The 26713-nt window shown below is 46.3% G+C and overlaps 1 protein-coding gene across 4 annotated transcripts in view; it reads left to right on the forward strand.

The window, feature by feature from the left end:
* Positions 1 to 25764, forward strand: part of CRB2 (crumbs cell polarity complex component 2) — a 42501-nt gene extending 16737 nt beyond the window's left edge. Inside the window, exons 6-14 of one of the 4 annotated variants that reach the window (XM_074891556.1) lie at positions 468 to 581; positions 11562 to 12509; positions 13330 to 13886; positions 14748 to 14913; positions 15733 to 16600; positions 18222 to 18338; positions 18782 to 18908; positions 21785 to 22044; positions 22949 to 23053. In XM_074891556.1, coding sequence (XP_074747657.1) covers positions 468 to 581; positions 11562 to 12509; positions 13330 to 13886; positions 14748 to 14913; positions 15733 to 16600; positions 18222 to 18338; positions 18782 to 18908; positions 21785 to 22012 — 3125 coding nt within the window. In that variant the 3' untranslated portion in view covers positions 22013 to 22044; positions 22949 to 23053. Of the gene's footprint in view, positions 1 to 467; positions 582 to 11561; positions 12510 to 13329; positions 13887 to 14747; positions 14914 to 15732; positions 16601 to 18221; positions 18339 to 18781; positions 18909 to 21784 lie in introns of all 4 variants that reach the window. The other 3 variants (XM_074891557.1, XM_074891558.1, XM_074891555.1) reach the window with 3 other exon arrangements.
* The last annotated feature ends 949 nt before the right edge of the window (positions 25765 to 26713 follow it).

Consider the following 26713-nt stretch of genomic DNA (forward strand, 5'->3'; position numbering starts at 1 on the left):
TCTTGATATCTTGCTCTTGGAGCTAGAAGCTCTGTGGATGTTCAACTGAAATATCACCCTTCCCCTGGTTTATAGATATGTATAAAAGGCTGGATTTAACACCTGGGAAAATTCCCTGGTAGGAAGGGCTAAACAATAATACTTTATTCTTTTTTGAGAGAAAAATGAGAGTTCGGCCCACTATTGCATAGGTGGGAATGGTTCAGAAGTTCTGATCCTGCCACGGCTCCCTCTCATGACACTGGAAAATCATTTGACCTTTCCATACTTCATTTTCCCTAGTTGTTTTGGTGATAGTATCTATTTGCCATGTCTGGAGAGACATGCTATAGTTCAAGAAATACTTTTGCATTTTTTGGTGACAGAAAAGAAATGCAAAAAATTATGAATGCAGTTGTCATTCAGATTCTTTCCTTCACTGATGCACGTGTGGACTCAAGATGCCTATTTGTGTTTTCACTTTAAAGGGGAGACCTGCTTTACTAACGTTGATGAGTGCGAGTCCCAGCCGTGTCAGAATGGAGGGCTCTGCCTGGACCTTGTTAATGGCTTCCTTTGCCATTGCCCACCAGGTTATTCAGGTAACGCTGGCGAAGGCGGGTGGCTGGAATTGTGTCTATCTGGTTGCTAATGCTGAGCTGCTGCATCGCTGCCTGGCTGCAGGGCTGTGGGTTCCAGTGCTGGAGAGCCCAGGCTGCTGAGCAGGACGGAGATGAACTGTGGGGAGTGTGAGAGTGGTGGTGCAGCGGGACAGCTGCAGCTCAGGGCTCAGATGCCATGAGAACGCTGTGTGATTTTGGTCAAGGAACTTGATAGGCTGTGGACATTTTGAGACATAAGACCAGCTATGTAGAAGAGCGTAAGTTCAGAAAATCTAGGGGACCTGTATCCTGGAGTGAATGCTCACTGCGAGAACTGTGGGGTTTTTTATACGCATACTATGAAGGTGAACAAAACCAGCCTTCAAATAAAAAATGGGGTGCTTAACATTCTGGTTGTCACAAGCTAGTGACTGTAGCAGATTGGATCACCAGCACATAAAACATCTGCAAAACATCTCCATTCCCTAACACCCCTGGATGATAAGAGCTAGTGATTTTTGGCTGAAGGCAGTGATCTGCTATGTTAGGAGGTCAAAAGGTCCTTGTGATGTGAGCAAATGAAGCCTTCTCTGTTTACAGGGGAATGACGAGTCTGGATTCTTACACAGATGCCCTGCCTGACCCTCATGGGTCTTGGTTTTCTAGCTGAGAAATGAGGGGATAGTGAATATTGCACATCAGCTCTGTTAGGAAGGTACACTGCTAACTGATACTAAACCTCATCTTGGTTTAAAATATTTGTTCTCAGTCATCTGCATCTTTAAATTCCATGTGCACTCTCTGTTTTGAGCAATTTAACACCAAAAAGTAGTTTATAAGAAAGGTGGGTCCCCAGCACAATCTTGTATTGATGTATTTTTGAGGTGAATGTAACCTTTCCACAGTGTTACTAGGCTGCCATCTCGTGGGAAAAATTAAAACTTGAAGGCAGAAGAAAGCCTTGTCCCTTTAACTTCTTGCAACATGGGTAGAGCATTCCAGAGACACTTTTAGGCCTTTATTCCATGGGAAAGTTTCCTGTTTCCTTCTGCGGTCATAGTGGTTGAGCTATGTTGGTGTAACTCTTCCAGCTCTGTCCTAGGCAGACCCATTACACAAGTACTTTCACTCCCAGAATCTCAAATCAACTCCTAGTTAACACCTGTGGTAACTGGGCTGAATTCTTTGTGGGGTTTTCTGGCCTATCTTGTTTGCTTTGGATTCCTAATTTAGGCTAGGCCAAGAAAAAATTGCTTTTGTAGGTGAGGTCTTTGAAAATAGGCTTTTATCTAAGCTTTTTACTGCTACTTTCTTGGATAGTTATAGTGCTGTACTCGTGAACTGAGATCTTGTCCAAAGAGATGGTTTAAAGTTTATCCTACTTGTCAGAATTCCCACGCACATATGTGCCCTGTTCCCTTTTCCTCCTTCAGTGCCCCAGCACCCTCACAGAGTTGAGAATTTCATTGTGCTTTGCCAAACTGCAGATCTGTTTAATCCTTTCCAATTCTTAGCGTGCTCATGGGCAGAAAAGCTGACAGAAACACAGGATGATGGGCAAAGGAGTGCTAGAGTTCATTCTGTTGCATCAAATTTGGGTTCATTAGTACTTGAAGGGGATTAGAAGCAGGTTGCTCTTCTGGATATTGCTTTTGGTAAAGGACTTTGTCTCAGCTGAGGTAGTTCTGACACATTAACACAGTGAAAGGCTGGGAGCAGTCTGTGAGATCAGTGAGTGCGTGTGGAGGAGTGAAGCTGACAGGGAAATAATAGCAATTAATCTCCCCTCCTTTGTCAATTAATCCCAGTACAGTCATGCTGGGTAAACAGCTTATTACTTCCTATTAGGATCACAGAACAACTTTGTGAAGCTTCCCATAATGTTTCTGTTCAAAACACATTTCTGTGGCAGCTTAGATCTGCCATGAACTTGGGTTTAAGCTGCCTCCACTGATTAAAGTGAACTTGCTACTCTGATGAAGAATGCTTTCTTGGGGCGGCAGGGGGTTCTTTCTGTATTTTTTTTTTTTTCTTCAGTTGGAGGAATTTGGGGAGTGTTGGGATAACAATGTGAGTCAGGAGAAATTCTTTCTTTGCAAATTAACTGCCTCAGTGCTGTCTCAGGCTACAGCGGTGCAGGGAGATGAGCCAACTCTCTCTGAAATGTAGTTGTTGCAAAAGCAGTGCCTCATTCCTTGGAGAACTACATAATAGGTCCTGGAGAGCCTGTTCAGTGCATCAGTGTGTGCTTTAGTAGAGGATGTACGCTGAGAGGACGCAAGAAGTATGAATCAAAAGATTGCATGGGTACTAAATGAAGTGAGAAGGAGAATGAATCTTGCACGGTCTTGGAAATCATGTCAGCTGTGGTCAAGAGAAGAAGCATATTAGGAAAAGTCTGTCTTTTAGGAAGAAAAAAACCCATAAAATGAATTCTTTATCCATAGGAATGGTTTCAGTCCATCATGTATGTAGTAGGCAATAGTTTAGGCCAGGATGTGAAGAAGGCAGGTACCTCCATTTGGAACGGGAACCAATTTTTAACCCGCAAGAGTGTAATCACTGAAGTGGAATTTGGCTCATTCATTCTTTTAAAACTTTTAAGTGGCCTGAGTGCTCCCACTTGTATTTCCACTCCTGCTAAAGTTGTCTGTTGAAAGGCAGTGTCCCAAAACACAGTCCTGTGGCATTGGTCAGCCCGAATGAGAGGGGAAGAGCACAGTCATCTCAATAGCAGACATCCCTTGGCACTGGCAACTTGTGATCACGGTAAAATTCTGAGCTTTTTTGCACATGGCAGAGGAATGCTTCTACTTTCATGAGAAATCAGAAGGTGATGTGATGGTAAATTTGGGAGGGATTGTGATTGTGAATGTGTCTCAATATAATTGGAGAGCTTATTGACCATTTTACTTTGTTCAGCCATAATGTCTTTGTCAGTTGTCCTTAAAGAAGTAGGATACCTTCTGTATAGCTAGCTCTAAATGGTTACTCTTACAGAGTGCTAGCCCAGATCAAATAGGCTTGAATTCCTGGGTCACGGGTCATGAAATAAATGGGAGATGCTTCTTCCTTCTAACCACCTTTGGATAGATTTAATTTTTTTGTGCAGGTATTTCTTGATGTCAGATTTGTTTTAGAAATGTAGCCCTTACAGAAAGGGCAGCTAAAAGGTTAAGATAGTAAGGAGATTAGAGGACTGTTACCCCTTCAACAGAATCCCTTTCGGTAAATACAGCTGAAGGGAGCTAGGGAACACTTGGTGAGACCCGCGCCCCCCCGCTTCCCTTCCGTTCCACATTGCATCTCCCCTCTGGATCATAGCTCCGTGGTTAATCAGGCCTTTTGACTTTCCTGTCATAGACCAGGATGCTGCAAGAGGGAACGTTTCAGTCTAGGTCCTGCTTGTCTCTGGGTGTCAGGTGAGTTTTGATCAAAAGCGTCCTCTGAGGTTGTGATGCTTGTGACTGCACATTCTGGTTTGAACTAGCCCTTTGCATAGATTGTCTGATTACAGACAGCCTGAGATATGCCAGCTCACCATGGTTAAAGACTTTTGAGAGGATTATTAGTGATGGAGCAACTCTGATGAATTAAATTTGACTTCCTTACTAACCAAAATGGGTGAAGCCCAGCTTAATGTCATCTTTAGAATCAGGCCAGGCAAGTGCTTGGGCAGAGCAGTGTCCCAGAGAGGCAGAAGAATTCTCCTGTGCATCGGTATGTCTTCTAAGGGTCTCTGCCAGGAGGGGTGACTTGAGGATGTCAGATATTAGACTAGATTCAGTGTGTTGATTTTCACATAAATTGTTTATCAACAATGTTTATTATTTTCAGTGGTAATGGATTTGCTTGCCAGGAGGCCACTACTTGCAGTATGTGAACTGCCATGTACGCTTCAGGCAGACCAAAGTGTCCTTTCCTTTCCTAAGGGAAAGGTAGCTCTTGAGACTAGGATGGGTGTCTCTGAACCCTGGAAAGAAATTCCTAAATTTCTGGGACTCATTTATCAACCCAGTGAGGAAGTTGCTAATCTCTGTCTAAAGAACATGTGTGAAATTTGGAAATTTCTATCCAAAATTCACTCTCTGCTTTGTGACCTTTTTTTCTACATATTTAGTGTTCTTTATCTTGACCTCCTCCAAGAAGTTTTACGAATGATTAGGAACAAAATAATTCTCTGAATTTAAACCCTGTGACTGAATCTTGTAACTTGCATGATTGCCAGTAAGAATGGGGAATTAAAACTTCTAGAAAATGAATCATCTGATCCTTTTACTTTCTCTAGAATCCTCCAGTTTCAGAGAACCTTTAAGCAGTTACTCCTCAGTTGTGTGTGGTTTGAAACAGATGTTCAGTGATCCACTATTTTGGCTTCTAAGAGATCTTATTTAAATATTTTATATGTACTATTTAAATATTTACATATATGTACTATTTAGAATTATCAGGACTGTGTATTTCTCCATCCTTGTTCTGTCTCTAAGAGTACCCTAGTCTGTGTATATCCTTAAGCTGATAATGGGAAAAGCAGCAATCTCAGTTTCTACTTAGCAATATTTCATGTAATAAATTTGAAAAGATGTAGTGACTAGTAGGGGATCAGAATCTGTGCTGACTTATGCTGCATGGATTTCAGTACAATATATTTTCAATCAGCAACATATGAATAGACTCTGTGTGTGTGTGTGTATGTAAATATATATGTGTGTGTGTATAAAAAAAAAAAAAACAGATTTTTTTTTTAAAGGGATTTAATGTTTTCCAGTCTTCACAGTTGTTATACTTTTTTGTTGCAGTAGGCGGTTGAACAATAACATAAGGGCATACAGGCTAATATAGATAGTATTTAAAATCTGTGCTAGGATAGGTCTATGTGTGCATATGACCCAGATGTGACTATCTGAGTAGTTTTGACTCCAAACAAACACTCACCATATCCCTTCCACTTAAAATATCTGTAAAATTGGCTGGCATGTTTGGATTGAGTGAAATGAAGAAAGTAAAATAGCTACAAGAGTTGTTGGAATGCTTTCTTTTAATATCTTAAAGTGATATGGCTAATGCAGATTCCAGACTCTGACATGTGGGAGTTTTTGTTTGCTTGGACCTGACATTGAAAGTAACAGAGACTCAAAGGTTGGGGAAAAGCTCCCAGATAACATTTCTTCACAGAAATAAGAACCTTCCCTGTGTTCCTTCCAACAAGAAAGTACAATTCTGCCTCCAGGAACTTTACACTATGAAAGTAACCACATTTTTTTCACCCCCCCACCCCCCCCCCCACCCCGAACCACAGAGAAAAAAATGAGATTGCAGCAGCTAATTTTATAAGGTTGCTAATGAGGAAAGAGAGAGTTTTGATTCTGCAGTCCCGTATTTGAACCAGTACAGTCGGCATAACACAGGGAATTTCCTTCCATTCAGTTTGACTTCAGAGAAACAGATCATGGCAGTTAAAAGTTGAGACTTTTCTTTGTGAATATTGCAGAGTGGAAATTCTTGTGCTTAAAAATGCGCAGAATAGGGCACATGGAGAAAGGACACTACGTGAGGTGCTGGTCCCTCATTAAGTGAGTATTGAATGTACAGCAGGGCCCAGGTTGCACTCTGCATTTGGAACTCTGCTTATTTGTGTGGTTTGGATATTACACAGTGGTGGAAATGCAGCTTTTTGGCTTAGCCTATAAAAAGAAAAATCTGTTTTTTGGCCTTATTCATGGAATTTGGCAGATTCACCTGGGAGGCAGCAAGGGCAAGAGATTGTCTCTTGACTTTTTCCTGCCGGAGCTAATGCTGTGGCTACTGCAGGGTATTACTGTAATGCACCGAGCGAGAATACCCTGTGAGCACGCATTCTTCATGTCAGCACTGACAGAGGCCAGCTGGGGAGGTTTAGAGCAGGGCTGGATTAGATCTCACTACAGCGCAGGGCTTGTCTATATTGGCCAGTTTCATCTCCAATCCCTTTTTGTCTGCCTGGCATCAGGGAGCGCTTACACACATTCTGCCGTTTCAGTCCAGCCTTTTTTTGTCATTCCTCCCCCCGCATTCACCCCCATTTTTTTTTCCCTTTACTGTCACCAATGTCCACAAGGAGTCGGCCATGAAATCTGTGCTGATTGGCGTGATCCTGAAGGGAATTTTTCTGCTAGCAGGTAATGAGATCTATACAGTAATTGCAGTGTGTCCTGAATGTTTGTGTGCCTGCCCAGGGCAGGGAGCTGGTTGTGCGATTAGTGGTAGCTGGAGGCATGAGAAGGAACAAGAATTGACTGGAAAGGAAGAATGTTTTTGTTTTGAAGAGACCTAAAGTTTTGTTTTGGAAACTTTAGGGCAAGGAATTTCCTTGTTGCCGTGAGATGAATGCGCAGCTGTCAGCATGCTCCGTGGGCAGCTCTGCTACAGTTCTGCCTGGCTCTGTGCAGTAATCAAATCCGGGGTGTTCCGAGGCATGGGTCCTTGTGTGTGCTCAGGTGTACCGTCTCAACGCACAGATCTCTCCCTGTTAACTGCTCTGAAACTTTAGGTTTGCTTTTTACTGGCATTTTCACAATTTTTTCTTTTTCCTTTAATGATTTCAAACTCCTTTACTGAGAAGTAGTTTTTGTTTTAACTCGGAGGACAAACCCTTTCTGGCCTATGCACTTCTCCATCTCCTCCCCCACCGTCTCCTTGAGTAGTAGTGCACGGTGGGAGAGAGGTCAAAGCAGTGTGTTGCCATGGAAATGGCAGTAATTGTGCAAATATAATTGTGTCGGGGTCCGTTTGTTGCGGCTAATTCTCTCTCTCCCCCCTCTCTCCCTCCCTTCCTTTCTTCTTTTGATAATAATAATACAAACCCTAATTAGGATGCACCAGAGAAAGGTTGCTAGGAATTCAGCTGTCTTAGGGGAGAGGGCAAGCCGGTGCTGGCCGGGAAACCCCACTGAACTCCCATGTTTCACGATTGGGCCCATGAATAGACGTCGTCCTTCAAGTTTTTTTGGTATATGACAGCTAAATTAGAATATCTCTCTTTATGTGTGCTTATTCTTTTAACGTACTGTGTATCTGTTGAAGTATATGATTCTTACACAGTGTACAATGAATCTTTGCTTATTAATAGTAAATCATTACCTTCACTGGGGAATGGCGAGCTTTATGGATTTTAATAACACCTGCCTCTGAAACAAGACTGTTCTCACCACATTGGTAACACTTCAGAATCTAGTGAATAGATCTGTATGTGAAAATACTGCAGACTGCTAAAGCTCAGGGACCTCTGAGTGTGTTTTTGTGACCCAGCCCCTGTGGATTTAGTTTGGGACTGGTAGCTTAAACACTGCTAAATTAACCAGAATGTTTGAAAATACTTGTCTCCAGATAGCAGCCTTTTAAATAACACTTGTCTGATGTTCAGATAACAGGTTCCACTGGTTTGTGTTTGTTAGTCTTTAATTAGGTAAGAAACTCATTAAACATTTTAAAGTCTCCTAATGATGTAATGAATCAGATTGGCAACATTGCTTTTACTATTGATCAAATAATAGTAGACATTGAGCTAAGAAGTTTAGAGGGAACAGAGAAGACTACATAAGAGTAACTTGTTTTTCTCAAATGGTCATCCCCCTTTTTTTTTTTTTTAATGTACCTGAAAAGGAATGCCTAACCTTTTGTTAGAGAAACAAATTAGTTTTGAACTTCTTAATATCCACTTTCCAGTGGGTTTGCTAAGACACAACTGTCTTGCTAAGACAACATGTCTTGGAGAAGATTGGAATAATGGATGTCCGGGAAATGATCTGTACTTCTGGATACTGTAACAGCCTATGGCAAAAATCTTATTTTTGCTGAAATAGGGAAACGTTCCTTTATTTTGCTGTCATCCCCTTCTTCATTTACACTCTGTCATCTGCAGCCAAAACCCGAAATTACAGACCCCTCTGCTGCACTGAAATTAGCATCTAGGAAGCAATATGCAATAGAAATCTCCCCCTTCTGCCTTGTTTTGGTGTAACTGAAGAATTTGACAAACTGGAGATGTTCAAACACAGCTGACAAAAATCACTGGTGATAATGGAGGAGGAGAGAGGGCAAGACAGCTGGCTGCTGAAAGGTATGGTCACTGCAAGGCATACAAGGAGTTAGTGATGTAGCACCAGGTAACTGTTCAGCATGGGGTGACATGGGCTTCCAGGAAAAAATTGTCATTACCCAGATTTTTAGAACTCTTGCAGAGTCTCCTCTGTTACCAGTTTGTTTTCAAAACTGCTCCAAATTCAAACCTAGCACTACACTGGCTTCTAGGAGGGCAAGAATACATAAGGTGGTGTTTTAGAGGCCCTTCCCTTCTCTGCTTTAGTCCTGTGGAGGCTGGCTGTATGCTGCCAGAAACAATGGCAGTGCTGAAGATAACACTTGTGGTTTCTGAAGATGGTGCTTGTGGTTTTGGTTCCTCTAGGAAGAGCTGCCTTCCTCTCTTTCTGCTGCTGAACATTTCCTTTGCCTGTCTGTAAGCTGTGAGGTTAGACAGCAGTGTGCAAAGACCTGAAGTGTCAGCTTACTCTTTTCTCCCATTTCAAACAAATGATCTTAAGAAATCAAACCAGCTGCCTCCCATGGGAAAGCTTGGTGTTTAATTAGCCACCAGCCTGGGGTTGTGCACTCACCGTAGGGACTAATTTGCCACCTGGTGTGAAGCCCTTGCTTCACGGGTGTCAGCTGGGAGGCTGGGAATCGGCCTCGCTGGTGTCCTGCTGCTGCTGCTGGATGGAGAGAGCCTGTGGCTGGGCTAGAAATGCCAGAGGGAAAAGGGGGCTCCCCACCCTAGGAATGCCAGAGGGAAAAAGGGGCTCCCCACCCTGCCTCCTGGCCTTCTCAGAGATGCAGAAATTCACGGCATCTCTCCTTTTGTTAGCCAAACCAATGCTATCTTCTCCTCACTGCCCCAGTAAATATCAACAGCTCGCATCTGAAGTGAGCAGCATCTCAAGAATTTGGGACTATACCAAACCTGTCTTTCTGATGCCATTCAACAGCCTCCCCCCTTAAATCTGACTGCAGACTTGCCTCTTACAGTTCTGAGAGCCTGCCAAGCCACTGATAACTCAGAAAACCCACTCCACATAGTTCTACCACTCTACTGATTTTTCTTAATTCCAACTGAAGTCTTCCTGCTGTCTCCCAGACCCAGAGGCCCAGAGATGTCCATTATACTCTATTCATTCCAACATGTTTCCTTCAAGTGTGGCCATAGCTTTGTGATGAAATATTAATTCTATCCTTGCTGCTTCCTTTACAATTGTAGTCACACCCCAGGTTCTGTGTGCTGAGCAAGTCCAGCTGGAGAAAAAAGGCTGTGCTGAGGTAGTATTAGTAACTCTGAATCTGTCTGTCAGCTGAGCTCTTCTTCAAGGCAGGCTTTATTGGCCAAAGTCAGTGCTTATCCACAGGCACTACACAGAGCAATTCTCTTCTAGTTTATGTCAGTAGACCGCTATGTTCTAGAGGAATCTGAGGTAATTTTGCCTACAGAACAGCTCTAGTATAGCTGGAAAGTGCAGAGTTACTAGAGCCTTCAATTTCTCTTTCTGTGCCTCTCAGAGCTCCATACGTGTCACGTCCCTATGCTGACACAAACTGGCATTTTGGAGCTGGCAGCTGGTGTTGGGTCTGTGCCGATCTGCAGAGCACTGGTGACAGCAGCTAAACGCTGCCTCTGAAAGAGTAAAGCAGCTTGGTTGGGCAGCAGGGTACTACTAGATGCTTGTGCAAGGCTGCCTGTGAGGCATTGCTGGGCCATGACGGGAACAAACGTATATATTCAAGAAGCCTCTGTCTTTGCTAAATTTTGGTGATGTTTTTGTTTTAATCACACATCAAGTCCAGCTCCAGTGCTCCTAATGCCCCATCTCCCCTCATCTCTTTCCCTCGGGCAACTCTCTAATCTCTTTGACATGCACATTCTGTCTAGTGGCTTTTCTTTACAAATGTCTTTTGTGTTTTGATTCCCCTCCTTTGTGTGTGAATTCCTTCTTTTTCTTTCTGCTGTCCTCGTTGTGCTTGCTAGCTAGATTCGGCGTGTAATGCTATTAGATTGGGATAATCCATGCTTGGTTTATCTGTGTGACTGTCTCTGAAGATTAGTGAAAACCAACATTATGGGCTAGATAAAGTGAACTGGTTCAGAAGGGCTCTTCTGTCAGTCTGGAGATGCTCAAGAAAATGACAGCAGATTTTCATTAACCAGATTTGAGTGTAATGTCTTGTAATTTACTTGAGCTCTGTTGGGACACATGTGCCTGGAGGAGACAGACGAACTGCAATGCAGTACTTTTTACCCACTTCACTTCTGCAGGACTGGACAGAACTGAAATCAGCTTAGTACAAGTATGGCAGAGTGCCTGTGGAGTGTGTTTTGTTTGTTGTTTGGTAATGAATTGAGTTTTGTGAGTGTTTTACAATTGGAGGGTCATCTGGGAATTTGAATTTTCTTAACTGAGGCTTTCCAATAACTTCCCATTTTAATGCTGTCTGCAATAGTAGTGCCTAGAACGTGCTCTGGTTAGATCTATAGGCTTAATTTGAGTTTCAGTGTACCAAATCTATTATGAAATAAGCACAAAATCCTTGTCTGTGCTGTTTTGTTCCTTTAATATCCTCCGCATGGTGATTACCTGTGGTGTCTGGGGGAGGACGGTAGTCTGTCGGGTGAGGCAGGCTGACTGGCCGAAGCTCTATAAATAGCACCTTCTTTGCAGCATCTGGGAGGACAGCACAGAAGGATGGTTTTGTCGCTATTGTGTCAGTGGTTGAGCCGCTCTGTAGTTGAGCACGGGGCTGCTTGCTGGCAGCTCCTGGTCTTTTGGTGGTTTCCTGAAGAGAACGGCTTAGGGAGCGGCAGTGCTGGGGAGGGCGGTCTGCGCCTGGCCAGCCTGCTCTGGGGGAGGGAGTCACAGTCCCCCGCAGCGAGATCCCATTTCTAAATCTCTTTCGCAGGTGTGGAATGTGCTATTAACATCAATGAGTGTGAGGAGGGTCCCTGCAAGAATGGAGCTGTCTGTGAGGATGGCATTGCTGACTATACCTGCCACTGTGCCCCTAGCCAGGATGGCACTATATGGGGAGGGAAGAACTGCTCTGTCAAGCTCACTGGGTGCCAGACACACGACTGCCAAAATGAGGCCTTGTGCATCCCAACCTACCAAGCTGAGAGCCACGGCCATCTGTGCCAGTGCCAGCCTGGTTTCTATGATGCCACATGCTCAACACCAACAACGTTTTCCTTTGCTTCCAGAGGGTATCTCCTCATTGAGCTGCCCGTGAACAATCAGAGCAGGAGGGATGTAGCAGGAGATCAGCTTGCCAGCGTGTCCCTCCGGTTCCGAACCACCTTGCCCAGCGCTATCCTTTTTTACCGAGGCCATGAAGCTGAATACTTGTTCCTGGAGCTCTTTGATGGCGTTCTGCATGCAGGACTGAAGAGGGAGGATGTTGGGTACACGCTGCTCCTGGAGGGGCTGAGAGTTGATGATGGCCAGTGGCATAAAGTTGAAGTTGCTCTGCACAGCTCTGTGCAGCTGAAGCTTTGGCATGACTCTTGTGACGCCGGTGTCTGCCTACGCAGCTCTCCCGTCCCGCACAGCGCTGCTTTGGTCCCGCATGCCTTCCTGAACATGTATGTTGGGGGTGCTGAGCATCCAATGGCCAACAACACACAGAGCCAGCAAGGCTTTGTCGGCTGCCTGGAGGACTTTCAGGTAGATGCCGAAGCTCTGCTGCCGGCGGCTCTGCCTGGGGGCGAGTCCTCCCCGGTGCAGCGGGGCTGTGACCGCACGGAGTGGTGCCTCTCCCAGCCCTGCTTTCATGAAGGCCTGTGTGTGGACCTTTGGACAACCTTCAGGTGCGACTGTTCTAGGCCTTATGGGGGCCCGGCTTGCTCGTACGGTAAGTGCCACGTGATTTACATCTGCCAGCTCCTCTGTCAATCAGAGATACCAGATAAGCATTGATGCTGGCTCTGCAAACAGTATTTTCTACTTGACCAGTGAGAAAAGTAAACCAAAACCCTCTATAAATAAAATTCTCACTGGTCCCTTCCCTGTCACTTGCTCCTGTCAGTTTTGTGGTGCAGATGTTAGTCCTTGTTGAGCCAGAGGCTCTGACTTCATCTTTTTATTCAGATCTCTGTGAATGCAGGAGAGCAGGGAAGTTGTTTTAGTGTGAAAAGTTGATCTTGAGCTTCTGAGCCGAGGATGAATAGGAATGTATTACTTTATAAATAAACCACAAAGAGTTGAAGGAAGCTCTTTGACAATTTTGAGTTAAAATCATACCTATTTGCATTTTTTTTGTTCCTGCAAGGCTTATATTAATATTGTTCCAGTTTTTTGTTTCACTCCTGAGCCCTAAACATGGCAAGTACAAAGTTGCTCTGCTGTTACCAAATTTATGGATTTTAAAAGCACCTTTGTAGCTTAAAAGTCCTTGAGTAAATCTGCTAGGTGGCAAGGACTCTGCTAGAGCTGTATTTCCCTCTTCTGCTACTTGGGTGCTTGAATTCATGCCCTCCAGAGAAAGCAAGGGCACATTCACTTCTCAGTTTCACAGACCTGTGTGGGGAGAGAGCATAATTACCCTGATGCATGTTGAAAATGTTGGGAAGAAAGATCTTGCCCCATCTATGAGGAGCTGCAGCTTAGAATATCCCCGTGCCAGCTGCATTCCCCTTGTCGCTGAGGTGATGTGTGTTTCGTTTCTTTTCCAGAACGCCCAGCAGCAACATTCAGCCTAGAGAATTCCACCAGCTTTGCCTCTCTCGTCCTTTCTGAGAGCCTTGATGCAAACTTCAGCATCTCCTTTTTCATGCGTAGTCGGAAACCTAACGGTTTGCTATTGCAAATCCGCAATGAAACCGACCCCTGCCTCACCATCTACTTGAAGAATGGCAAGCTGAAGATAGAGACGGTATCTACAGCTACTGTGACGTTCCCAGAAAATTTAGTTGATGGGAGAAGACATTTGGTAGCTCTGTCTTTCCAAGGAGGAATTGCTGGTGCTCACCAATCAGACAAATATGTGGAGCTAGGACAGCTCGTGGTAGGACCTCTTCTAGCTGGTTATGAAGTGTATATTGGTGGACATCCTAACCCAGACAGTGCTGCTATGTGGGGAGGCTATTTTAAAGGCTGTTTGCAAGACATCCAGCTGAACAGCCACCAAATACAGCTTGTTCAGGTTGAGAACTACAGTCTGCCACAGGAACTCAATGGGACTCAAAATGGAAATCTGGTGAATGGTTGCATCTCTGATAACACCTGCAAGGTATGATGTCTCTCATTTGTCTTTACATGTGTGTGGTTGGTTGTTATAGTTCTGTGATTAAAGAACCGTTTGACTGTTGCTGATATCGGGAGGATGAAGAGTTTTTGAAGTATTGAAGGACACATGGTCCCAGACGCTCCTGCATCACTCAATACACTACATACAATTTAAGCACCAAGTTTTCTCTAGCTCCCCTCTAGTTTGTGTAGTTTGTACAACTTGGGCAGTCCTGTGCTGCCCACCTCCGTTTTGGTGAGCCCACGCTTGCATTCCAGGCTCTACCCTCTAACCAGTAACCCTCCCAGCTCCTTCCTTCCTCCTGTTTCAGTTGCTCAACCACCTCCTCCCCCACGAATTGCTCACTTCAGCAACAACAGTTCACAGAACTGTCTCCATGGTGCCCTTAGATCAGAAGCTGCCTCTCCTTTATGCCACAGGTGAAGATGGGGAGGCCATACTCCCAAATTCTGCCCTTTTTGCTCATGGTGCTATAAAATATTGTCACACCTCTGGTATTAGGTGTGTCCTGCAGCTTTGTGAGGTTTTCGGAGCATTGCAGATTGTTTCATCTGTTTCTCACCTTTGCTTTTGTGCTTTGTTCTTTTCCAAATTGATGGGGCTCTGCCTGGGGAGTTTCTGTTGATCAGTAGTGCACCCAGGGAGAGGTAGGGTCTCAGGAATTTCTTGTACAGAGACCCTTGTGCTTCCTTCCCTGCTGTTCAGTCACTGTTTTAATTACCCTTCTTTCTTGATTCAAGCGCTGCTCGTACTCATCTTTGTTGTCACATTTCCTGCTACCAAATTCTCTTAGATTCAAAGATGAATTATGCTGCTCCTAAATTCCGCTATTTTGTTTTTCAGTCTGAACCATGTCAGAATGGTGGCAGATGCATTGTCACTTGGAATGATTTCCATTGCAGCTGTCCAGCAAATTTTACTGGGAAATTTTGTGAGGAGAGAGTCTGGTGTGAAAGTGACCCATGTCCTGAAGCTACCACTTGTATAGATGTTCTCGCAGGATATGTGTGTAAGTACTGTTTTCCTGCTTACGTGTTGGTAAAATCCCAAACATTCACTGTCTAGAGCAGTATTCTTAGTTTGTACTGTTGCAATAAATATAAACCCGTCCTGCAAAAAGGAAGCAGCATGATGCCCAGGTGCACACTCTTGCAGGCAGCATGCGCTTGATGGATTTACCACCAGGTTGTGATAGTGTGAAGATGGCACTCCAGGGTGTTTTCTTCTGTTACTCTGACTTGATCAGGGAAGAACCTGTCCACTTCTGTGGAGTGATTGCAGTGCAAGGACCAGCCTGCTCTCCGTAATGTTCAGCCATTTCTAGAGTCTCAGGTTACTTCACCAAGTAGGACACAATTAAGTATTGCAAATATGTCTCAGTTTTCTCTGAAGACAGAACCATGGAGAATGAAGAAAACTAGCTAGCTAGAGATGCCCGGATGCGGAGGGAGTGTTGTCTGTGGCTAGAAAGTGTCAGGATGTTGGGGTGTTCCCAGCTCTGCCACTGGCTGCCTCAGCAGCTTTGGATGTATTACATTCCTGACTTGCATGCTAGTTTTTCTAGCAGTAGAAGGGGAATAGTTGTATTTTTGTGCAGTGCTGTGAGACTGATGACTAAAAATAGCCACATAAGAACTGGACATTCTTATGAGAGATGCAGTTGCAAACAGGAAGAGCTTTAAAGATGCCAGCAGCTAGGCCTGTAATCCTACTCATGCTAAGCTTACATGATTCTTAAGGGAGAAAACCTGCCAGGAGTTTGCCATTGCTCTGTCTCAAACATGACACCGTCTTTCAAATCCCTTATGCTCTGCCCCTTCATTTATAGGTCTGGCTAATGCAACATTTAATAGTTACACTGCCATTGAGTTCACCACCAATACATCGGTGACTCGAACTCTGAGCAGCCTCCACGTGGATTTCAGGACCAGGGATGAAGATGCTGTTTTGCTTCGGGCTGTGGAAGAGGTGGATTCCCTCCAGATAGCCATTAGGAACTCCTCCCTGCTTGTTGACATCAGGAGCGGGAACAGCATCGAAGGTGTCAGCTTCCTGAGTCAGCAGCCGGTCACGGACGGCGCCTGGCACAGCGTCGCGGTGTCCATGGAGGAGCCGGCTGCGCCGGCTTCCAGGTGGCTGCTTCGCTTGGACGGGGCTGGTAATGTGACTCTGCAGGGAAACGCCGGGAACTTGGACTTCCTGAAGAACAACGCGCTGATCGTTCTAGCGGAAAACTTCACTGGCTGCCTCGGACGAGTGCAGATAGGGGGGATCTACCTGCCGTTCGCTGCCCCCCTCTCGTACCCCCAGCCAGAGCAGTTCCAGCAGGCCGGCAGAAGGACCGTCCAGCTGGGCTGCGCCGGGGCTGACATCTGCGCTTCCAGCCCTTGCCTCAACGCCGGCACCTGCCAGGACTTGTTCAACTCCTTCCGCTGCGCCTGCGGCGCCGGCTGGGGGGGGCCGCTCTGCCAGTCCAACATTGACGACTGCCAGTCAGGCCCGTGCGTTCACGGGGACTGTGTTGACGCAGTAGCTGATTTTCAGTGTGAATGCTTCCGGGGATTCATCGGGAAGACGTGTGACATCAACGTCGATGACTGTGTGCGGCACCAGTGCCTCAATGGAGCCACCTGCATCGATGGGGTTTATGGCTACTCCTGCAAGTGCCCCCCTCAGTATTCGGGACCTCACTGCGAGTAAGTGCCTCGGTTGGTTTGAGGCAGGGGTCAGAGGACTCCCCAGATAAATTGGGCTTTTACTTTGGGACACTTTGGGAAATCTTTTCTTTGCAAGTGTCTGGTAGGTACAGCACCGAAATTCTGCTGTTGGAAGGTGCTGTCCAGGTCCAGATCCTCACTGAAAGGTGCTCAGTCTCGTACAGGATGAAGATCCTTCTTTTTTTACGTGGGTTATCCCTGTGCTGCATTTCAGAGCTGTTTAAAGTGCAAGTACTATAGTGTGTTGTCACTTCCCTCTTGCAGAAATCCCATCTTCAGGACTTGTCTCCTATCTGGGCATATTCCTGTATTGATTTAAAACAAAAAGAACAAACAAAAAAAACCCCACTGGCCTGTTTATGAAATGAAAGGAGCCTCCCAGCCCCCGGAGGATGGAGCAGCCCGTGTTCTAAAGTTTCAGGTGCACGGAATATCCTGGAGTGATAGGAATGGCCCTACTGTAGACGTGTTTCTGCAGAAGAGGGACAATGTAATTTCTGCTGAGAATGCTGGTCTTGATAAACCGTTGATGGTGGGTTTATAGAGATTACCTGTAGCAGGAGTCCCTAACTGAGGTTATTTTTGCTACTAGTGGTACATGGCCACCTTTCATGGGATACTCGGCCTGCCTGCGAGCAGAAAGCTGACAGTGCTAATGAGGGTGCCCGTTGTTACTACTGCTGCAAAACCAAGCCTTACCCAGACAAATATTTTCCTATAATATTACATAAAAATACATATGCACTCCTAGACTGATTAGCAGCATTCCTTCAACCAAGGGCTTGGTTGTATTTTGTGGCACTGGTCCTAAGACTAAGGACATTGTTTCTGTGTATTGGTTTAAAGAAAATTCTGTTTGAGTATCCTGCTCCTTATCAAATGTGTATTGGGAGAAAAAAGCTTCTTTACCCATCACTGTACTGCCAGTACTGCTTAGCAGTGCACATTTCCTGTTCCCTCCATGGAGCTCACGTAGAAGTTGGTGGGAAATCGGTATGGAGTCAGGAGGAGGGCTGGGATTTTTTGATAAGGTCTATATTTATAGCATTTGTATTAGTTTGGAAAAAATCCAGCGTACTTTTAGTCACAAAGGTACGTCTTGTATCAGTAAAGGAAGTAGGAATCAACACGTTACTTAGACTTCCATCTGCTTGTGCCTGTTCAAATTGAACATTGAGGTAAATACCTGGCTGAGCTTCAGGTATCTAATCTTCCCAGGTCGGATCTCCTGTTGTTCTTGCTTCACTCTGGTGCAGGCAGTTACCCAGTGCTTGCATCACCCCTTTTGGGGCCCGGCCGTACTGCGGTTTGGTGTTCCAACACTATCCTGTCTCTGTAATTTCATCGGCACGAACAGAGGAGTGTGTGAGAAAAGTCCAGTACCGATACAACTCCTGCGTGTTCTCTGGGTGTGCCCAAAGTAACACTGTGATATTGTGGGTGATTTCTGAGACTATTTCCTTCCCCACTTGTGTCAAACTCCTTCCTAGAACTACCCCTCACTGAAATGCCCCTTGGCAGCCCAGTCCCCACGGAGCCTGAGGATGCTTTTACCCCCCCGCAGTGGGCTGGCTTTACAGGCTGCCTCTTGCTTTCCCAGGTGGCCATTCCCACCGGAGCAGTGTGGGGAGAACTTCACCTGCCTGAACGGCGGCGAGTGCGTCAGTGAGAGCTGGGGAGCCAACTGCTCTTGCAGGCCAGGTTTCACAGGAAGGAAGTAAGTGCTGTTCTTGGGTGCCTGCAAAGGAGCTGGGCGGGTTCAAATGCTTCACCCTCATACATCCTTTTGCCATTCAAACAACTGCTCCAAAAGCGTAAACTAGCTGTAACTTTTAGAAGAGGCAGGCTTGATATGATCCTGCTGACAATACTGATTTTTGCAGCATGAACTGCTTCCACGTAGTTCTTGTGCCTCATGAGAATTCATTAACTGTGCTAAAGACCCACACTGACTTCTGTCATACAGAAATGACAAAAGGAGGATTGGTATGAATGGGTAAAAAGTTCATGTTGTTGGACCCTGGAGAAAGCACCTGAAAAAGGTGCAACAGGCACTTTTCAAATAAGTGAGGCTTCTGTAGTCTGTATGATCTTGCGTTATATGGCACAAGAACACGTGTGAGAAGTTTCATTTAATTGTAATACACTTTTCCTTTCCAGTTGTCAAATTAATATAAACGAGTGTGATCCAAACCCTTGCCAGAACGGAGGTACGTGTCAAGACTCTGAGAACAAATACGAGTGTTTGTGCAGCGCCAGCTACACCGGAGAGCGCTGCGACATTAACGTAAGCACTGTCTGTTCTCCCAGGACGCGCGGGGTGGGGAGCAGCAGCAGGAGGTTTAGCAGAGCCTGGGGGGAGTTAGTGAGTCCCCTGCGTGGGTCTGTCTCCCAGCCAGGGAGTCACCTGGTACCTCAGAAACCTGAAGTGGGAAATTATATTTTCCTTTCAGTGCTATTGCACGTTAGTCTCCAGCGTATATAAGCAGCTGCAGCAAATACTTTTCAGTATCTGCATGGGCTGCCATGTGGTTTTCAGGGCTGTCTGCAGCTTTCCTTGGATTTTACAACTCCTTGGACAGTAAGTAAGCAAACTCCTGCAGTTGGACCTGTAGAAAGGAGGTATTAATTATATCCCCCCCAGGTTTCCTGGAGAGTGGGATTTCAGCTGGTGTTCTATCTCGGATGAGAGTTACAAAGCACCTTCCCCCTCCAAAGATCATCTGGGTAGATAGAAATGGATGTTTGGAGAAGGGAAGTCAGATGAAGTCAGACTAAAAGCCATTCCAGTGAAACAGCAGCAGCCTTTGTCTGCTGCCGAGCCGGGGGGCTGCTGGACGGGCACTCACGGCGGCCGATGTTCCTTTTCCGCACAAACAAAGCGTCGCTCTCTGAGGCTGAGCTCCTTCCTGCATGGAAGTTGTTAAATCCTACACTTGCTTCTTCTCTGTAAAGCCACTGCATGGGCAGGGAGCTTGTCTGGTAACCTGGGAATGTACTAACCCCCACTGCATGGAGCAGGCTGCGTGCCGAGGGGGGGCCGCTGCTGTTGCTGTTATTAAGGGTTCGGTAGTGCATGTGCTGCCAGTGGCTCCCGACATTCCCCATTTGCATGCAGAGACTCCTTCAGGCATCTCCGTCTCCTCTGTCCCAGGGCAATTCTTGTCGATTCCTTCTATTCCTTTTCATCATCCCTGTGACTTTTTCTAGAAGTGTCTTTTCCCTCTTACAGGGCCGGGGACGGTGGTGGGGCAGGGAGGAGGACAGGGTGCAGCTGCCGGCTGTTCGCTGTCAAGCGCAGCTGGAGGAGCCAGGAGCTGTTACAACAGTCGCAGCCAAGGAGCATGCAGCAGGCAGGAGGGTGGACTGCTGGGAACTCCGGTAGTGTCGGTACCATCTGACTAATCGCATGCTCTGAACTAACCCCCAGCACGTGGCTTGAGCTTTGGCAGGCTCAGAGAATCAACTTCAGACACTTGAAAATGGCAGAAGGACGCCCAGGTACTCCTGGCATGTTGCTTCTGCACTATGTTGCTGGGTGATACTGGCATCCAAAAGCTGTAAATAAGCTTGAATTCTTTCATCTTTATCTGTAAGGTGGCAGATACTATTTTTAACAGTATTTCTTATTTTTAGGCTTACTGTCATTTTAAAGCTTTCTTTAATGACAGAAATTCCACACTTTTTAGAACTCTTTGTTGCTGTGTTCCATACCATCCTTAATTCCACTAGAATCTAAAGACACTCATTCAGCCACGTTTCTCTCCTCGGTACTCAGGCCTTACATCGTCTCCATCTCCCATCCATGTACTGACCTTTTTAACATCCTTCCCTTCCTGCTGCAAGTTGTCTTCAAGTCTGTTCCACAGCATTTTGATGTCGTGGACATTAAAGTTTGAGCCTTTGCAATTTAAAACTTTTGAGCTACAATTCAGTAGATCTAGTACTCGCCATTCACTATTGAAATTATTTAAAGTCTTTTGCCCTACGATTTCACAAAGTTCCTGCAAGGTGTGTCAGATCTTTCTATCCTGGCCTTTCCTCTGGCTTTGAGATTTGTTAAGTGTTTAAGCCTGAAACTTATTACGCCTCCCTGTCCCAGGATCTTCAAGGAGGTGCTGAATCACAACTCTGCATATAATCTTGTTGCACTGAGTAGTTTAATAGCTAAAAAACTCCCTACCTTGCCATCAGAGGCATCACAACTTTCTTTTTAGTATCGTTCCCTGGCTTGGGGAAATTTTCTGGGGTTACTGAAAATTCACATTACGCTGCATTAACGTTATAATTTTAATTTTTTTTCTTTTGGCAACATTGGTTAGATCTTTCCTAGTGACACCTGTGTGTTTTAGTCTGATATTGGTAAGGAGGCCCCTTAAAACGTGGATGCTGAATGTACTGGCATTTACATCCTAAGGGGCTGTCCTGCTGTGGAAAGCCATGAGCAGAGGGGAGAATAGGGAGTGTGTGATATTATTTGGACAGTTTCAGCTCATCTAATGATGTCAAGTATTGCTCAAACTCTTAACCGCTGCTGTTCTAACTAACAAACAGCTGGGCATTGTCTTCCCGAGCAAGTGGTGCACAAGGGGCAGCTCTCTGCAGCCATTCTGTAGCTCCAGGATTGGTCTCAGAAAGTGTCTGCAGTTGGTTTTGCCGTCTCCGTGCGGGTTAGTGGCCCAGCGCCGTAAATCCTCTTTTCTTCCTTGTGGTAATTCTGTCCATGTGCCCTGCATGAATTTTTGTAATGGTATTAGCTGCTCCACTGGTAAATCTCTGTTTATAACTCTGCCCTGTTGAGATCAGCCTCACCAAAGCTGCCAGTTAAAGAGTGTCATCAACGAGTGTCACTAGTTTTGAATTGGAAAGAAAAATTCAGAACATGGTACTGTCCTTTGTATTAAAAAGCCCATTTAAAAAAGAAAAGTTTAAACATCTTTTGCTGAGAGATTAAAGAATGAACATGAGCATTTGCTGTGCAGGTGCCCTCAAGCCCTGTACTTGTTCCTTGCTTGTCCTTTTCCATTCAGGTACAGACCTTCTGCTTTTTTTTTTTTCTTTTCTAAAAAACTACTTCCCTCTAATCTGACCATTTTGGGTTCTTCAACTTAAATTATTGTAACCACTGGAGTTTCATTGTTTCTCCGTTAATTTCTTTTACAGAAAGGGACTCCAGGTGCTCTCTTCCCCTCCCCACTAATTGAAGTAGCTGTCCCTGTAGCCTGTGGCTCTTTGCTGCTGCTCAGTATTGGTCTCATATTCATGATTCTCACTGCAAGGAAGAGGCGCCAGTCCGAGGGGACCTACAGTCCGAGCCAGCAAGAAGTGGCAGGAGCTCGGTTGGAGATGGACAGTGTCCTCAAGGTGCCACCTGAAGAGCGGTTAATATAGGCGCTACCATGACAAGGAGATGCATCTGCAAGGTCTGCTTTGACCTTGATCTTTTTCCAGCACTTGCAGCAGCAGATCCACCCTATCTCAGTTTCCCTAAGGCATGGTAACGAAGACACGGACGTAGCCGTTCTGGGCAGACTCTGAGCAGCAGCTGTTCCAGCTGGTTTCAGTTAACTGAGGCGATTGCACAGCCCTGGCTCAGCGTGAGCCTTTGACTCCCCTCGTCCCTGCCCCACGGACGGCCCCGGGCCTGCTCCTCGGCGGGCGCCGGTGGTCACCGTGCTCTGGCTCCATTCACCTCTCAGGCAGCAACGGCATAAGTAAATCTGCTTTAAAAAGCAGGGTTAACTTAGGCACTGATTTCCAGATTAAGATCTATATATACTTTGAAGGAGCGTTGTACAGAGGCTATTTATGATTGGTTTGTATATACTGTTTGGTTTTTGTCGCCAACTGCAATGCACTCAACGCTTTTTCAGCTCAGGTGGGTGAGGTTTTCCCACAGTCCTCAACAGCAACAGCAGCTGGGAACTCCTGCCCTGCGCCAGCCGCAGCCTCCCAGGGAAGGGTTGGGAATTGCTGAAATCCTTGTACAAATCAGTGTTTTACCCAGTGGTCGCCGTTAGACCTTCCCACGGGTACTGCTCGGGACAGGGGCAGGCGGAAGGTTGGGGGTTCGCTGGAGCTGTCGGCAGCGCCTGGTGCCAAGTGCTGAACTTAGGGCTTGCGGGGGGTAGAGGAGAGCAGGGGAGGGGTCACCGGCTGCTTCTGTGTTCCCTGGACTTGGGGTTGACAGGGAGGGGACAGAGAAGGGGGGAAGCTCCTGTCTGGCACCATGCAGCTTGCGGAGAGGTGCTGGGGGACGGGGGCGAGGGGTGTGAAATGCAGCACGGTCCCCGTGGAAGCTCTGAGTAACACCCTGTTCTACCGCAGCAGCCGGTCTGGGCGCATCTTAGCAACTCCTCCGTTGTGGGCGCCGTCGGGGCTGCGGGGGCTGCCCTGCTCCTCACAGTTGTTGCAGCCACGGCCATTGCCATGAAGAGGAGGAGAGCAACTCAGGGAACATACAGCCCAAGCCGTCAAGAGAAAGATGGGGCGCGAGTGGAAATGTGGAACGTGATCAAGATGCCACCAACCGAGCGGCTGATCTAAGAACTGGGGGTCATCCTTTAACAATCACAGAACTGCTGCAGCGTTGGTCTGGGCTCTCGAGGTGTGTGTCTGTAGGAGAGGTCTGTACTGCTCTGAACTGCTTCACAGGCTCCAGGAAACTGCCTGCCCGGCCTTGGCAGGAAAATTCAACTGCTTGAACGAGCTTGGTTAGTGTAGTGCATCCCATAAATCATTTGTGTAAAACTGGTCTGCCAGCAAGAGCAGTAAAGCCTGGGAGAGGAAAAAAAAAAAAAAAAAAGTTCTGGAGGGGCCAGTGGGGCCAGTGGGGGTGAGGATGCGGCAGCAGCGCGGGGTCCACGGGAGGTGGCAGCAGGCGCGAGGGCCGGGCAGCCTGCGTGGGGCTGGGCCTGATCGCGGGGTTCCCAGCAGGTCGAGGGGATGGGAGGTAGAACCACTGCGTTCAGAAATAACGTGAATAACGTGGTGGTTTCAAAAACCACGTGCCTGTGCCTCGTCTGCAAAGCTAAGTGAGGGTGAGGGACTGACGGGAGAGATCTCCTAGAGCCGCTGCTGTCCTTCCATAACCAGGCCCCAGTTAGGATTATGTTACCAGAAAGTAAGTACCACTGTGCTCTCTTAAACAGTTCTAAGACTAAACCATAGGAATATTTTAAGTGCCTTTCTGAGACTGAGTTGCCAGTTACATTATTAACTTTGAGAGGACGATGTTTGTATGTAGAAAGAGGCATCACTTCCTTCGATCAGGCTTTGCAAGGTGGAGGGGAGCACGCTGGCTGGTTTCCCCGTCTGTTCTGAGCAGCATGACCCCAGAACGACCTCAGCAAGAGATTCTGTGTTGGAACAAGCGCCACTCGCTGTGCGAGGGGAGGAGGAGCTGTGTGGAGACCCGCTCCCCTCGGCACCGCCGGCTGGGGCTGGTCACTGCAGAGGAGTGGAATTTACTTCACTAATAGCATGACCTTCAGCACGAAGCCAGGGTTTGTGGTGTAGTGAGACACAGCATTCACTTTCCACATTGCCCTAGAAAAGATACTTATTTTGTGACTTTGCTTCTCCTTTGTTACTGTTTTAGTGTGCAATTTCTTCAACATAATGTGGCAGAGCCTGTGGAAAGAAATGCAGCAGAGCAGGACAACTAAGGTCCAAAATCATTAGCATTTCAGGATAATTACTACAACTATCAATGAGAAATATTTTAGAAAACAGTGTCTGCTTTTTAATCTCCAAAACACTATTAATAAGCAGGGTGTGAATCTGCCCACCATAGCTAATTGCCACTGGAAGAAAATGCTATTCTGTTTTGCTTTTGGATTTTTTTTGTTTTGTTTTACTGTAGCTGTAAATTTTTCTGTAATTCTAAGCAAAGGGAAGAGTATGAAACTACTGATCAGGTCTGTCTGCTTAGGAACAGGTTTTCTGCATGCATGCACCTGCCAACACAGGATGAAGAATAAAAATTCTGGAAAACAGAAAAACCCAAACCATTGGGAGACGAGACAATTTTGTGTGTAAGATCACGTCCTCCCTAATTCTGAGGAAAAGCTGAAAGAGAAGCAATGATCCCACCCTGGCTGTGGACATAGTACACAGGTAAAAAAAAGAAATGACCTAGCTTCAGTTTGGTGAGCTTGCTACCGCTTTTCTTCATTTATTGGTAATAACACTGCTGTCACTTGTGAGGTGAGGGGTTTGCTCTGTGTATTCCCAGATGCTGTTTAGGAGGGTCTAATCCACTTGCAGTTCCCTGGCACCCTGCAGCAGTGGAACCCCAGTGCCCACCCAGGGACAAAGGGGCAGCGGAACAGGGGGTGCAGCGCTTTTCCAGGAAGGGAGGGCAGGTCTGCAGGGGCAGGGCTGGGCTGGGGAGGAAGGATGTGGAGCTGGGGCAGAGCCCCCCCACAGACCCAGGGCCCTGCGGTTTTCTCCATCCCATAACGGTTTTCTCCATCCCATAACGACCCCGAACAAACCTGGAGCCAGCTGAGAATACGCTTCAGGTTTCTGAAAACTCAGCCCTGATTAACCTCAGGTCGCTGCCAGGAGAGGCAGCTCCACTCCATTTTTTATGTTTAAATTGTAGAAGAATGAAGGCAGCAACAGGATCTAAATGAACCAATATTACTCCAGCCTGTATTATTTTCAGAAAAAAAACAGAATTGTGTTGTAAGAACTATTACTAAGCTACTGAAATATCCTGAAAGGCAACAAGAAGCTACAGCCCCCCCCCAACAGTAAGGGCATCTGAACACCAGCACGTTGCAAGCAGTGAGTCTGTCTGCGGCCCTGCTGGAGACTCCTGCTCTGCCCCGGCGCAGGATGAGCAGAGCAGTTTTTATTTCAAGCACCCAAAGCCAGTACTAGCAAAGGTGTTAAAATACTTTGTCAGTGTCTTGAGCATTTCTGCAAAATAATTTATGAAAGTTGTTTGGTTTTTTTTTTTCAATAATGAACTTTCTTTTGATATTTAATTTTTGAATATATTTTTTCACAAAACTGGGTTTGCTGTAGTTAATGATCATGATCCTGATTTCTTTTGTAATTGTAAATTTTGTAATTTGTAAAAAATTAGAATGTCCTTCAAAAGAAATTTACAATAAAATTTGGTTAAAAATAGACCTAGTTACCTTGGCTTGTGATTGGGTTTTTTCTGAAGAGTAACTTGACAGTTAGTTGGCTGATTTTGGGCTGTCACACTTTGTACAGCTTCAGCCCTCAATGTCTCTTTTACAGTTTCAATTTCATGAATTTGCTGATTGCTTTTATGTGCCACACACCACAGCTCTAAGCATAGACCTGAACCAAGCAGACCTGCCCAGTAAAGATCTGCTGTAGGAACACAGAAGGGGGCTCGCAAAACCATTTTCTGTTCACCTGTGCTGCTACATTTTGCTGTTAATCCCTTATTTTACGGGCAAAGACGCAACAATCAAGACTGTGGTTAGAGCCCTGAAATACCGGACAGCCCTTGGATCCCGTGGCAGGAGTCAGGAGGGGTTTCTGCAGCAGCAGACGGGAAGGAGATTAAAGTGTGCGAATACAGGACTTGAGCCTAATCCAGGCGGCTGCACCGCGGGCTGGGAAGGGGATGGACGAGCCTGTGCCCAGAGACCTGCGCAAGCCGCCGGCAGCACGGGGTGCGAGGGGCCCTGGCACCCAGAGAACCACTACAAACCACCCGGAAAGCCCCAAACCAGAGACAGTTCATCAAACACACGCCGGAGCGTAACAGGTCAAGGCTACCCCTGGGTTTGGTTTACAAAAGGCAGCGGACACGGGGGTTGTGTCCCTGGGAAGATGCCTGCTGAACCTCTGGAAAACGGGCGAGGTTTCTGGCAGTAACCTACGCAAACCTGCCACAGGAAACGTGCAAAGGGAGCTCTGCCTACAGCCACACGCCCTTGCTCCAGCTTCGCGCTTCCCGTAACAGAAGGGTGAGATTATAGAGAGGCCCCGCGCTGCCCAAGTTTGTAACACTCGTCACGCGATTAAACTCCCAGTGCTACGAAAAGAGCCACAAGCTCTGGTTGGTTTGACGATGCCGCTCCATGGAGCCCCTCGACCCTA

The sequence above is a fragment of the Strix uralensis genome, chromosome 21, assembly GCF_047716275.1.
Source record: "Strix uralensis isolate ZFMK-TIS-50842 chromosome 21, bStrUra1, whole genome shotgun sequence".
Lineage (NCBI taxonomy): Eukaryota > Metazoa > Chordata > Aves > Strigiformes > Strigidae > Strix > Strix uralensis.